This window comes from Orycteropus afer, unplaced genomic scaffold (genome assembly GCF_000298275.1).
Source record: "Orycteropus afer afer isolate SDZICR_OR568_19922 unplaced genomic scaffold, OryAfe1.0 scaffold00043, whole genome shotgun sequence".
NCBI classification, from domain to species: Eukaryota; Metazoa; Chordata; class Mammalia; order Tubulidentata; family Orycteropodidae; genus Orycteropus; species Orycteropus afer.
Window position 1 is genome coordinate 10,977,193 of NW_006921630.1, and position 15,395 is coordinate 10,992,587.

The following is a 15,395-nucleotide window of genomic DNA, read 5'->3' on the forward strand; positions in this document are numbered from 1 at the left end:
CTTTTCTAAGCTCCAGTTTCTTTTTCTGTTTAACAGTAATTATAGTGTCTAACATATCTACCATTGTTATGAGGATTGATGGAGTTAAAACACATAAAGGCTGTTGTAGAAAGTATGACATTACATAAAAGTATTTTTTAAAAAGGAAGGTAAAAATAATTCATAGTCACTCAAACAATCATTTTGTAAAATGTTTATTTTTGGTCTAGAATTTATGGATATATACTTTTTATGTAGTTAGTGCAGTATTCTAATTTTTTTTTGTAATATGTCATTAACATTTCCTCAAAGGCAGTTTTAATAGATGTACAATAAAATAATTTTTTACCCTAAATTTTCATTTATTTCAGTTTTTGCTGTTAAAAATAATGCTGTTTTTAAATGACTTTTTTTTTTTTTAGGTCTGAAGAAAACACTTGAATCATGGGTGACGTTAAAAATTTTCTGTATGCCTGGTGTGGCAAAAGGAAGATGACCCCATCCTATGAAATTAGAGCAGTGGGGAACAAAAACAGGCAGAAGTTTATGTGTGAGGTACTAAAGAATACAATTTACATTTACGTGATTAAATTTATGAAGTTCATGTGGGATTAAAAAAGAATGATTTCTGTTTGGAAATGTTAATGTGGTACAGATTGAGTAAAAGTAGTTCTTTATTATGACTTGCTCCCTACTTTTTTTTTTATAATCAGTCTGATAAGTAAATTATTTTAATTACAGGCTCATTGCTCCTCACCTTCCTTAGTACCAAGCCCACATAAATTAACCTTACTTTTGGATTAGGTATTTAATGAACAGTGTGATTTTAGCTTTTTTATAAGGTAGCCCATGAGTTGTCTTTACATGTACTTATAGAGTATATTTCTAGCAGTTAGCTGTTTGTGATCCTTTTAATAGACTATTGAATTATGAATTTTTTTAAATCCCATAATCACCCAAGATAATTTCTTAATACATTTTTTTTCTTGATTTTTAAAGGTTCGGGTGGAAGGATATAATTATACTGGCATGGGCAACTCTACTAATAAAAAAGATGCACAGAGCAATGCTGCCAGAGACTTTGTTAATTATTTGGTTCGAATAAATGAAGTAAAGAGTGAAGAAGTCCCAGCTGTTGGCGTAAGTACTTATTTATGGCAAAGCACTTAAGATGGTACAATGTTAAACCTTTGGCTATATTATCCCAGAGGTCCTTGAGCTGCTGCTTTTCTTTCCCCTTCTCCACATCTTTCTGCTCTTCAGCTGAATAATTTCTGTTAATCTAAGGTACAGCACCTACTAACCAGAAAAGATTGGTGGTTCCAACCCATAGGAGAAAGTTCTGGGGATCTGCTCCCTAAAAAGAATACAGACCAGAAAATCCTATGGGTTGGTTCTGCTGTCACATGGGGTTACTAAGAGTTAAAATCAACTTGACAGCACCCAACAACAGCCGTCTTCAAATTCACTCTTTTCTGTCGATGCCATTATTCTGTTAAATAACTTTTTTAGGTATTTTCATTTCTAGAATTCTCTGATGATATTTTCTATGTTTTCATTCATGTGAGTGTTTATTCATAGTATGAAAATGAATTTCCTTTAAGTCATTGAGCCATAGTTAATGATAACTTTCAATATCTTTGACCACTAATTGACATCTGGGTCATGCCAGGATTGTTCACTCTCGATGATACATACATATATATATATATTTTTTTTTTTCTGAGATTGGGTCACATTTTTTTCTTATTTGTATGTCAAGTAATTTTGGATTGTATCCTGGGCATTGTGAATATTGTGGTGATTATCTGAATAGTGTTGTTATTCCAAAAAGTATTGATTAGAGTCAAACTGCAAACACTGTCAACTCAAATCTCATTTTAGTTCTCTAATTCTTTCTGCGAGCTTTGGTGGCAGTAGTGCCTAAGGCATTTGACTGCTAACCAGTAGGCTGGTGGTTCAAACCCACTAGCCACTCCTCGGAAGGAAGAAGGGGCAATCCGCTTCCATAGTGATTCTGCCTCAGAAACCCAAGGAGGGGTCGCTATGAGTTGATCCGACTCGACAGCAGTGAGTTTCGTTTTTTGGTTTTAATCCTTTGTTAGGTGGCTTTGGAGTCTGCTCTTGAACCACATGCATGGTTCAAAAGTTAAACAAGTTGGGGCAGAGTTTCTGATGCTGAGATCCTCTCTCACATTTAGTATCTTTAGTTCCCTAAACTATCCTGTGGTTTTTCAGGCCAGAAAGCATTTAGCTGACACTCAGCCTTCTCTCAGGCTAAAAGGCATAATCTAAAGGAGTTATTTGCTGCTGTTCCAGCTACCCCTTATCACCACTCTTCCAGAATCTCCTTGCTTTTATTCACTCTCCAGTGGCTTTATACCCCCATAAGTTTAAATTGCTGTCTGTAAAAGGATTAATCTAATGGGAACATACCTGGCCATCGAGAAGCAATACTTTTTTTCTTCATTAATATTTTAACAGGCTTAGATCTTTCCCATAAAATGCTCTGTTTATGTATTTCCTAAACTCTCCCTCAATTCTTTGGTTCCACTTATCTGTTATTACAATTCCTCAGATATGCCTGCAACTTTCTGCCTCAGTTTTTATACGGACAGCTCTCCAAATCCATGGATTCACCCACCCACAGATAAAAATGTTCACGAGTGAGGGGAGGGGGTAGAATATGGCTCCTAAAAAGCTATTAAGAAGTCAAAGCAATCCTCACGGTCTTAAGAGGGAGCATCAGATACTATTTACATAGTATTTACATGTAATAATTGTGATTTCATAGCATTTAGGTATATTGTAAGTAAAGTAGAGGTGATTTCAAGTATGTGGTTTAAAGGGTAGGTTATGTGCAAATACTGTGCCATTTTAATAAAATGCTTGAGTATCTGGATGTGGTATCCATGGGGAGGATCCTGGAACCAATCCTTCATAGATAACAAGGGATGATTGTACTTCTGCCTAGATTACTTTTCCCCAGGTATCCACAGGGCTCAGGTCTTTAATAAAATGCTGTGTTCTCAGTAAGGCCTTTCTACCCATCCTATTTAAAATTGCGAGTTCATTGCCACCTTCACTCTGTTATTCTTAATACTTTTCACTGCTTCATTTTTCTCCTTAGCCTTTAGAACTATTTAATCCAATTGTTCACAACTAGAGGCAATTTTGGGAGCTCTGGTAACATATAGTGCCTTAGGCACTTGACTGCTAACCAGAAAGAAACCCACCAGCCACTCCTCGGAAGGAAGATGGGGCAATCTACTTCTGTAGTGCTACTGTCTCAGTAACCCAAGGAGGGGTCGCTATGAGTCCAACTTGATGGCACATAACAACAACAGAGACAATTTTATTTCTTGGGGACGTTGGTCAATGTATAGAGACATTTTGGTTGCTACTAGGGGGAGTTCTGGTAAATGGGTTAGTTAGGTAGGGGCCAGTGATGATGCTCAACATTCTGTAATGCACTGGACAGCTCCCACCCCAACAAAGACATATCCAGCCCCAAATCTCAGTAGTTCCAAGATTGAGAAGTCATGTTCTAATCTAATTTTTTTTCCCCTAGATTCCCCATAAGGACAGGAATTTTTGTTTGTTTATAGTTCAGTTTAGTTTGTGTCCCTAGTGGAATAGCTTTTGTTCTGTAGTAGGCACTTAAATGTTTTTTGGTTGAATGATGAGCCATATCTGCTTTATTTTACCTCCCCATTCCAGTTAAATCCTTCATATTACTTAATTCTTTCTGGTGTTTGCCCTTAACACTCCACAGATTGCACTTCCCAGAAGTGGACTGCATGTTTTTAAGTGCAAAGAATACTTTTTAAAAATTTTTGTACTGGGGAAAATTTCAAATGTGTAAAAAAAAAAAAAATGAATATCGTGTTCCTGTCATGCAACAGCAGTACTTTTAAATATGACAGTCTTTGATTTCCTTCACCCCCTTCCCTCCAGCTTATTTTGAAGTAGATCATAGACATCCTATCATTCATCTGTTTATAGTTTGTAGTTCTAATATAAGCTATTTTAAAAAGTAATGTTATTTTTTAAAAAAATTAATATTTGCTTAATATCACCATATATCCCATTAGTGTTCAAAGTTTTCCAGTTGTTTCATTAATGCTGGTGTGTGTGTGTGTGTGTGTAAATTACGATCCAGATAGTTTTCATATGTTGCAATTTTTTATCTAAGTTTCTTAATCACTAGGTTTTTCTGTCTCTCTCCTCTTATTTTTCCTCACAACTTGTTTGTTGAAGAAACCAGGTCATTTTTTAGTTTTCCCTAGTATGGGTTTTGCAGATTACTTGTTTGTAGTATCATTTAACGTGTTTCTTTGCCTTTGTGTTTCTTGTAAATGAACAGTTAGATCTAGGGGCTTGATGAGATTTGGGTTTGATTTGGGGATGGAGATATAGGGACAAGAAAATGTTAAAGGTAATATATACTTCCATCTGGAGTTCTTGTTGTTGTTATTAGCCATCGAGTCGGCGACCCCTCCTTGGGTTTCCAAGGTAGTATTGCTGCAGAAGTAGGAATGCCCAACCTTCCTTCCGAGGAGTGGCTGGTGGGTTTGAACCACCAGCCTTCTGGTTAGCAGTCAAGTGCCTTAGGCACTATGCTACCAGAGCTCCTCTTTCCTCTTGGAAAGCAGTGCTTAATTCTTTCACTTAATCAAAAATGGTCCCTTCAGAAAAAAAAAACTCTGTGTGTTTGAGTCAATTCCAACCCATAGGAACCATATAAAACAGAGTAGAACTGCTGCCCTATAAGGTTTCCAAGGCTGTAATCTTTATGGGAGGAGTCTGCCACATTTTTTCCTGCTGAGTGACTTGTGGGTTCTAATAACTGATCTTTCAAGTAGCAGTTGAGCCACTGTGTCGCCAAGACTCCTTACTTGGTCCATAGAATCTTCCAGAGGTGATCAACTAGCTGGTTATTTCCCCCTAGAATCATTAATTCAAATATATACCAAAAACTGTTGCCACCTAATCTATTCTGATATATACCAATCCCAAAGGACAGAGTAAAACTGCCCCATAAAGTTTCTAATGCTATAATCTTTATAGGAGGAGACTGCCGTGTCTTTCTCCCTGAGTGGCTGGTAAGTTCCAACTGCTGACCTGTTGGTAGATAGCCAAGCACATTGACTGCTGTGCTTCCAGGGCTCCTCTTCAAATATATAATGGATTTTAATTTCTGTTAGTGATGTTCAAATTGTCTTGATTTTGGCCCTCAGGAACTTTTCAGATTGATTCCTGAGTCTTTTTAAACAGACTTCATCGCCTTTGCTAAGTTCCTTTCTTTCTGGTGTACCATATGTTTGGCTTAACATATATTTCTGTGTCCTTTTTCCCTCCACACCAAAAACCTTGATTCCTTACAGTGCCCTAACATTAACTATTCCTTTGCTTTAGCCAACAATATGCACTGTTTGAAACAGTGTTTACTTTTTTTCCCCAATCCTTTTCATATTTATTTTCATACTACAAATGCACAATTAAATTATCGTGTTTAAAGATGGAAATACTTCCACTTTGATTATGCTGCCATCTCTATATTCAAGTGGTTTCATTTTGCATTTTGATTATTAGAGGTTGCCTTTTATAATTTGATGATGTAAAATGTACACCGTTTTGGACTTAATCTACAAAGCAAGGTATATGCAGAAAAGCCTGGCTTGTCTCTTCCTCTTCCTTCTCTCTACCTCCCCCCCTTGTTTTATTTTTTAAATATAAGCAAATAATGTATATGTATCATTCCTTATCCCAACTCTTCATTTCATATGCTGACTGTAACCATATCTTCCTGTATATTTTCCTTTTTTTTCTGCCTACCTTTCACTTCTGTGGTAAATTCAACTGGCCCCTATTGAACTATTGTTGTCCTCATTCTTTTACTATTTACAAATAGTGCTTAAAAGAATAGCCTTATATTTTTGTGTTTTTGCCTGTGTATCTGCTGTAGGTGATCATTGAAATGGGATTGCTGGGTCAGATGATACATGCATAGGTTTGAGTGTGTGTGTGTGATTTGTGTGAAAATTTACAGAACAAATTCACTTTCCTTACAGCAGTTCACAAACACTGTCTCATGACATTGACCCCAATTTACCACAATGCAACAGCTCCCCTCCCTCTTCTTCCCAATAGTTAACCTCTTCCCTGTGTCCATCCCTCCTTGCACTCTGCTCTCTGACCAGTCTCCCTGTGCATAAGCAGACTTTCTTTCTCCCGTGATTCTTGTCTCCAAGGAGTGTATCTTCCTCAGGTAAATGTTCAATTCCTATGCCTGTCTTGTTTGGCTGGAAGCCACAGGTGTGGGTTCAGTTCCAGACCTGAAGGGCAGCTAGGGGCCATAGTGTCAGTGGTTCTGTCAGGCTCTATGGGACCAGCAAACCTGATGTCCCCCCCCTCCCCTTTATTTTTCTCCAAATGATTTTGAGTTTTGTTCCACTCATAGGTGATTTTGCAAGCTATTACCATTTTCTTCTCCATAAGAATTGTATTACTTAGCATTCCAACAAGCCATGCTTCTCAACATGGGGTATTTTGCCCCTCAGGACATTTGACAATATCTGGAGATATTTTTGACCAGCACAAGTTGGGGGTGGTGGGGTGCAGTATTTAACCAATTAGTGGATAGAAGCCGGGAATGCTGGTTAATACTCTTCATGTTCAAGACCACCCTCACAACAAAACATCTGGCCCAAAATATTAATAATGCCAGAGTTTAGAAAACTTTGGCATACAACCACATCAGTAGTGTATTTTGTTGAACTTTGTGATTTTGTCCATTTGTGACAGTTATATCAGTATACTATTAACTTGGGTTATTAAATTATTATTTTAAGTGAAGATTAACTTTTTTTTTTTAATTTTGTGATTTGGGTGAAAGTTTACAGAGCAAATACATCTTCCATACAGCAGCAGTTCATATACGCTTTGTCTCATGACATTAACTGTAATCTCCCACAGTGCAACAGCTCTCCTTCCACTTCCTCTCCATAGCCACCTCTTCTGTGTATCCTTACCTCCCATGCACTCCTGCCCTCCACGCTGTCTCCCTGTTAATACACAGCCCTTAAGATGAACATCATCTGAGGTTTAAGGATCATTTATGTTTGTTTATCTGTGAATTACCAATTCCTGTTTCTTAACCATTTTTCTTCTGAAATGTTGATCTTTTCCGTTACTATTTATACATTGGAGATAAATTGCAGAATTTTTTCCCCCAATTTGTCCTGCAGTTTTGAAAGTGGTGTTTTTCTGCCATGCCCCCCACCCCCAATTTTTCCTCAGTGTAAAATGTGTGGGTTTTTTTTCCCATCATTTAGGTTTATTGATCCCATTAACACAGCCTTCATCTTCTGTACCACAAGACTCTTCCTGATTATCTTTCTGCGCATCTGGCTGCTCCTTAATTCTGTATTTCATCTTCCTCTCTCTTGGTAGTGTTTGGTACTATATGTTTAACATGTAAGTGTTCCATACCATAAGTATCCCATTCATAGTATATGGTACTTATCTGTAAGCTTGGCATTCTGTCTGGTGTCAGTACCCTTAGATTTTTTGTAATGAATACATCAGTCCTTCACTATTAACTAGACTGAGTGGTAAATAATCTTTTGATATTATTTTACAAGGAGCACTGTGTTACTTCACCTTGAATAAGACTCTTAGTACCAAAAGATCAGCTTTAAATAAATTCATTTTTTAAAAGATCACTGCAGTAAGAATTTAGATGACTTTCCTGTACAACTTTTCTCCTTTCGTAAGCTTGAATTTTTAATTGAAGTTGTGTATAGTGAGCAGTTTCTCTGGATTTTCTTCCTTGTATTAGATTTAAAAAAAAAAAAAAAAAAAAACTTTGGTTTTGATTGGAATTTTGTTTGATTTAGTCATAGGAACAATATACCTCCTGATACTGTGAACCTATTTTGTCACCTGTTTGGGGGCAAGGCGTGGTCACATTCTGCTGGCCACTGTCTATTGAATATCATCTAATCTATATTACTGGAACCCTGGTGGAGCAGTGATTAAGCATCCAGCAGCTAACTGAAAAGTCGGCAATTTGAACACAATAGCTGCTCTGTGGAAGAGAGACAGAGGTGATCTGCTTCTGTAAAGATTTACAGCCTTGGAAACCCCTATGGGGCAGTTCTGCTCTATTCTATGTAGTTACTCTGAGTAAGAATCAAATAGACAAGCAATATTTTACCATTTTATAACTGTATTAGATTTGTTGGTCTTTTTGTATCAGTGTTTGCTAATCAGAGACCAAAAAAATGATAGTTGCTTTAATGTGTGTTTCTTCAGTTAAGAAATGGAACAGTTCTTTAAAACATGCGTATTTCCTCCTTTGAGTTGTCCATTCTGCACTTATTTTTGTAGTTTGTATTTTATTAACTGCATGAGTTCTTTTATCATGCAAAAGTTTTTTACAAAGTGAATATTTGTCCATTGCTGACGTTTTGGAATATACAAAAAGAAAACATGAACTAAATGTTGCTAAAGTCTGTTTTTGTTACATATGGTGGAACATGTATTTTATAACTTCTAGTTTTTCATGTTTTAATATGATAAACATTTGGTCATCTCATTAAAACCTTCATTAGGCAGAAGCAGGTTATGCACTATGACACTTTTAATATTTTTCCCCGACTATTCTCAAAAAATGTTTAAAATTAAAGCCAAAAAAAAATCTCCATCACTGGAAGATGGACATTATTCCACTCAAATACTTTAAAACTTTAGGAAGGGATTTTCTCTAAATTGGAAGAGTTGGGTGAGGTAGACAAGAATTGTGACCCTGGGTTGAGGAAGGTGCAAGAAGAGGAAGGACAAGTAAGCATAATCAGTTGTTTTCACATACTTTTTCTTGGGACTTGATTATTAGTGCTGTCCCCAGAATAGGTCCTTCTTTGCCTACCAAACGCCACGACCTTAAAGGTGGCAGAGCAACTTTGCCATAAGTGTTAAAACTATACTAGGCGAATGCAGTGAAAAATAAAATAGGAATGTTAATGCCAAAGTAAACTTTGAAAAAAAAAAAAAGTCAGTTCGCATGATTCTAACCCACATAGCATTAGAAATGCTATTGTATGTGTAGGTAAAGCTGAATCAGAAAGTGTAACAAAAAGACCAAAATAATCTAAACATTTGGAAATTGCAACATTTAGCCATGACTAAAAATTACAGTTATAAATAAGTAAATATTGAAACCATGGGGTTCTCAGAGGCAGTCATTTTTCTGAAAAATAATAAGGTTCAACTCAAGAAAATAGTATAAAAATCTTCACAACAGGACCAATAAGCAATATAAGGATAAATGGAGAAAAGATTGAAGTTGTCAGGGATTTCGTTGTACTTGGATCCACAATCAATGCCCATGGAAGCAGCAGTCGAGAAAGCAAGGCATCAGTGCACTGGATAGATCTGCTGCAAAAGAACTAATGGAGTGTTAAGAGCTAAGTATTGAAGACTAAGGTGTGCCTGACCTAAGCCATATTTTCAGTTGCCTCATGCATATGAAAACCGAACAGTAAATAAGGAAGACCAAAGAATAAATGGATGCTTTTGAATTGTGGGCTTGGTGTGGACTGCCAGAAGAATGAGAAAATCTGTCCTGGAAGAAGTGCAGCCGGAACATTCCTTAGAAATGAGAATGGCCAGGCTTTGCCTAACCTATTTCATCATGTCAGAAGCGACTAGTCCCTGGAGAATGGTATCATGCTTAGTATAGAGGCAGCAGAAAAAGGAAAGACCCTAAAGGAGATGGATTGACACAATGTCTGCAACATGGGCTCAAGCATAGTAAGGATTTTGAGAATGATACAGGACCGGGCAGTGTCTTACTCTGTGGCACATAGGGTTTCTGAGTTGAAGCCTACCCAACAGCACCTAACAACCAACACATGGACCATGCCAGACAAATGAATGTCGGAAGAGATTGAAACTTGCTCTTGAATGGAGAGGAGCTAAAACAAAAGGAAGAAACAATAAAGAGCTGAACAGAAGATTTCAAAGAGCAGCTAGAGAAGACAAAGTATTATAATGAAATGTGCAGAGACCTGGAGTTACAGAAAACCAAAAGGAAAGAACAGAGACATCATTTCTCAAGCTAAAGAACTGAAGAAGAAATTCAAGACTCAAATTGCAATATTGAAGGGCTCTAGGCAAAATATTGGATGAAGGAAACATCAGAAAAGGATAGAAGGAATACACTATACCAACAATAATTGGTCGATGTTTAACCATTTCAGGAGGTAGCATATGATCAAGAACCGATGGTATTAAAGAAGTCCAAGTTGCACTGAAGACATTCATGAGAAACAGTGCAGTAGGGATTAACAGAATACCCATTGAGATATTCACCAAATAATGCAACACAGAAATCTCTCATGCATTTATGCCAAGAAATTTAGAAGAGGTTTGTGTTTGTGCCCATTCCAAGGAAAGGTGATTCAACAGAATGCGGAAATGATTGAACAATATCATTAATAACACATGCAAGCAAAGTTTTGCTGAAAATAATTTTAAAACAGTTGAAACCGTGTGTAGGCAGGGAACTGCTAGGAATTCAAGCTGGATTCAGAAAAAGGATATGGAATGAGGGATATAATTACTGGTGTCAGATGGATTTTGGCTGACAGCCAAGAATACCAGAAAGATGTTTACCTGTGTTTTATTGACTATGCAAAGGCATTTGTGTGGATCAGTTAAAAACCATTGAAATTACAGATAACATTTCAAAGAATGGAAATTTCAGAACACGAAATTATGCTGATGAGGAACCCAAGGGGATTTTGTTTGAACAGAACAAGGAAATAGTGCATGATTTAAAATCAGGAAAGTTGCGAGACAGGTTTGTAACCTTTCACAATACTTACTCAATCTGTATGGTGAGCAAATAATTTGAGAAGCTGGACTGTATGAAGGAGAATGTGGCATCAGGGTTGGAGCAGGATTCATCAACAAACTGATAATGCAGATGACACAGCATTGCTTGCTGAAACAGGGTATCTATTAGGATCCACAATGAATAATGCCATGGAATCAGCAGTCAAGAAATTAGATGACGTATATACCATGTACTGCTAGAAGACAAACAAAGTTGTCTTGGATGATGATACACAGTTGGAATGGCAGGGATGGCAAGACTTCACCCCTCATACTTAGGTCATTTTGTCAGAAAGGGATACAGTCCCTGAAGAAAGATACCATGCTTGGTAAAGTAGATGGTCTACAGAAACAGGGAGACTTCAGACTTGATAGACTGACACAGGACTGCTCAAGCATAACAGCAATTGTAAGGATGGTGCAGGACCGGGCTGTGTTTTATTCTGTTGTGCATGGGGTTGCTGTGAGATGGAACTGACTCAACAGTACCCTGACAACAACAGGGTTTGGACTCTGAAGAATCTGAAATATATCTCACAAGCTAACAATTTAGCCTGCCACAGTTTCCTGTGTCCTGGGAGAAGACACAAGACTCCCAAGTTAGAAAGAGATCGATAGTACTTACAACATAACAGGCAGCATGAGCATCATGTTTGTATGATGGAGCGAGCCCAGGTGGGTTCTGTATGCATAGTGGTTTATCTCACAGCTTAGTAACTGTGGTGTAGTGCCTAAGGTATTTGACTGCTAACCAGAAGGCTGGCAGTTCAAACCCAACAGCCACATCACGGAAGGAAGGAAGCAATCTACTTCCCTGATGATACTGCCTCAGAAACCCAAGGGAAGTGGTCGCTGTGAGTATGATCCAACTCCACAGCAGTGAGTTTGGTTTCTTTTGGTTAATAACTGAGCTTAGGAAACTTCTTCCCCTAGTTTGTTGTTGCTGCTGAGAATATCCACAGCAGAACATACACCAATTCATCAATTTCTACATGTACAATTCCATGACATTTTCTTCAGTTTGTGCAACCATTTTCACTTTCTTTTTCCAAATTGTTTCCTCATGCCACACTGAATGCCCCATAAGTTTCCTGTTATTCATCTGAGTTGCTTTTGTCAGTTTGATCCATAAAGGCTAGCTCTTTACAAGAGCATGAGGCTCAAGGTAGATGATCTTTACTGAAGCCAAACTGTTGTTTGGTTTCAAGAAGACTTCAGGGGATATTTTTGGTTTGAGGTTTAACATTATCTCAGGGCTGCAGTTTCAGGGATTCATCTAGCCTCAATGGGTCCAGAAAGTCTGGATTCCAAGAGAATTTTAAATTCTCTTCCACATTAGGAAACTCCTTGCAAAAACGGCAAGGAGGCCACATGTTCTGACCTCCTCTAACCCTACAAGGGGAACGCAGGATTACCAGCAGTAAACCAAGGCCTATTACTGCAAGGCCAAACATGCTGCCTCCCTCCAGCCCTTTCACCAACCGTTCCTCCCAAAGCATCCACCACCTCTCTCCTGGGTTCGATAATTCGCTGCAGTGGCCACACAGAACTCACAGATTACAGGGTTTATTAGGGAAGCACCAGGCTACAACTCAAGTCCAGGAAGAACGCTCAGTCTCTCTCCCACCCACCGTCCCTCAGCCAAGAGTCTCTCACAGTCTCTTTCCCAGCAGTGCTGGTCCCTCGGTGTCTCACTCAGCAATGCGTGTCTCTTGCGGCTCTTTCCCAGCAGCACGTGTCTCGTTCAGGGGTGCATGTCTCTTTCGGCAGCACGTCTTCCTCAACCAGCAGTCAGAGAGAGTTCTGCTTCCAGGAGGCCTCCTTTTGAGCCCAGCAGGGTGGTCAAACTAGCCAATTATGGCATCAGAACTCTAAGCACCTGAGAGATAGTGGGCACCTCCCAGAACATTGTTTTGTGCCACTCCCAACAGAAATACTCCAGGTGGACACCTTCAGCAATCAGGAGCTCCTCAGTTGCTCATAGAAAATCCCATCTTGGAGTTTACAAAGACTTATGGGTAGAAAAGACACACTAAGTAATTTACTACACCACACTCCTAATCTTAAAAGGAACTCTGATGGCGTAGTGCCTAAAGTATTTGACTGCTAACCAGAAGACTGGAGGTTCAAACCACCAGCCACTCCTCTGAAAGAAGGTTGGGCAGTCTACTTCCTAATGATACTGCCTCAGAAACCCAAGGAGGGGGAGCCATGAGTTGGGTCCAACTCCATGGCAGTGTGTTTGGTTTGTTTTGGAATCTTAAAGTAAGAGCTCTGATGGCATAGTGCCTAAGGAAACCCAAGGAGGGGTCCCTATGAGTCCCATGGACTCCCCAGCCTTGATCTTGGGTTTGTTTGTTTTCTTAATCTTTAAAGGAGACTCCTGGCAAACTTTCTGAACCTTTGCTTTAAGGCAGATTTTATCTATCTTACCCTGGTCAGAAAACAAATCTCCCCTTTCTGACCTAGAGGAAGATACCTTTGCAATTCTAAGGCTGTTTGTTTTCTGAACATCCTTGAAAAGATCCCTAGGTAAAAACAAAACCAAACCCACTGTCATGTCCATGGAGACTCTTAGCAACCCTAGGACAGAGCAGAACAGGCCCATAGGGTTTTTGAGGCTGTAATCTTCACGAGGGCCAGATTGCCACATTTTTTTCCTATGGAGAGTGACTGAGGGATTCAAAAAGCTTACCTCTCAGTCAGCAGCCAAGTTCTTAATCACAGTGCAACCAAGGCCACTTATGTCTGTGTAAGACTTGGAGTAATACGAGCTAACTCAAAAAACTTACTGCCGTGGAGTTGGACCTGACCCATAACGACCCTTCATTGGTTTCCAAGGCAGTAACGGGTTTCCAAGGCAGTAACACTATGGAAGTAGATTGCCCAACCTTCCTTCTGAGGAGTGGCTACTGGGTTTGAACCTCCAGCCTTCTGGTTAGCAGTCACATGCCTTAGGCACTATGCCACCAGAGCTCTCTAATGCAAGCTAGCATCCAGAATTGTCTCGATAGAAGATTTGATTAAGTGTACAAAGAACATGGTGTTTCTGGACGGGAGGTTTCTTTATTGTAAGATGTCAGTTCCCTATTGTTTGTAAAGAAATAGGTTCTTCCTTAGTAATTATTTAAATTTACCGTATTATTTGAGAAGTTAGACAGAACCCATTAGGAAAAATAATTCTCAGAAGAATTTGAAAAATCCAGTAGAAGGAAGACTAACCTATTTTCTACCACATTATTATTAGATAATACCACAGTAGTATTAAGTTTGAGTTACTTTAGTATTACAATAACTAAATTTGAATAGTCCTAGCTCCAAAGTAAAAAGAATCCATAAAGTAGATTTTAAGATAGGAAAGACCATTTTTATGGAGGATACCAAAATCAGAAACTATTAATTTGTTTTCAAAAACAAAAAATACATTCCTCTAGGGCAGTAAGTAATGAAAGTGAGAAGGATGATAAAAAAGAAAGGAAAAAAAAAAGTGCAACATTTATAACAAAGGGTAAAAAGCATGAAAATTATTAGAAATTAGAATAGGGAACATCCAGATAGAATAATGGCAGAGAAAATGAAAACAAAAGGTTACCTTTATATAAAGAAAGTGAACCGGAGATTGATAAAGCTATAATGTTGACATTAGCGTATGTGGAAAATAGAGCATCACATATGCTGCTGGAAGTATGCTAGACAAAAATACATAAATTTGCAGTGCAGTATCATAATTTTTTAAATGTTGATGCCTTTTAAGCTAGGGCTTTGATTAATTTTTCCTAAAGGAAATACCCCATACTATAAAGATGTTTGTGGCTATTTTACAATAAGTATAAACTGGGTACTATCTAAATTCCCATCAACATGGTATTGGTTGCGTCGATTGTGTGTATGTAGTAAATCCATACAGTAGAATGAGCAGTAAGCATTACAAATGGTATAGATCTAAATATAGAACTGTGCATGTGACTTAAAACTTGTGTTTCCTCTCTGTAATATGTTTTCTTAAATCCACCCCATGGGTCAATGCCTTTTTTGGGGGTTGTTCCCTCCCTCCTACCCCTCCCACCCCTGGGAACCAACAAAGAAAGTTTCCTTCCATATACAAACCTTTCCTTGACTCTCCACAACAAATTAATACTGTATTTGTCCTTCTGTGATTGACTTATTTTACACAGCATAATGGCCTCCAAGTTCATCCATATTATGCGGTGTTTTGCAGACTCTACATTATTCTTTAGTGCTGTATAACATTCCACTATGTGTGTGTACCATAGTTTGGTCATCTACTCTTCCTCTATAAATCTTAGAGATAAGTTCCTTGCCAGGTTTGTAATTACCAGCAAATGTGAATTTGTTGCTATCATTTTTGTTACGTGCTTTTTCATGGTGTTGATTTCTTTGTTCCATATACTTTTCTTTTTTCTTTTTTTTTTTTAATTAGGATTTGGGTGAAGATTTACAGAGTAAATTCACTTTTCATACAGCAGTTCACATATACTTTGTCTCATGTCATT

The 15,395-nt window shown here is 38.1% G+C and overlaps 1 protein-coding gene across 1 annotated transcript in view; it reads left to right on the plus strand.

Moving 5' to 3' along the window:
• The first annotated feature begins 423 nt into the window (after positions 1 to 423).
• DHX9 (DExH-box helicase 9) overlaps positions 424 to 15,395 on the plus strand; it is a 60,482-nt gene continuing 45,510 nt past the window's right edge. The window contains exons 1-2 of the mRNA XM_042780514.1: positions 424 to 534; positions 979 to 1,119. Coding sequence (XP_042636448.1) covers positions 424 to 534; positions 979 to 1,119 — 252 coding nt within the window. The remainder of the gene's footprint in view (positions 535 to 978; positions 1,120 to 15,395) is intronic.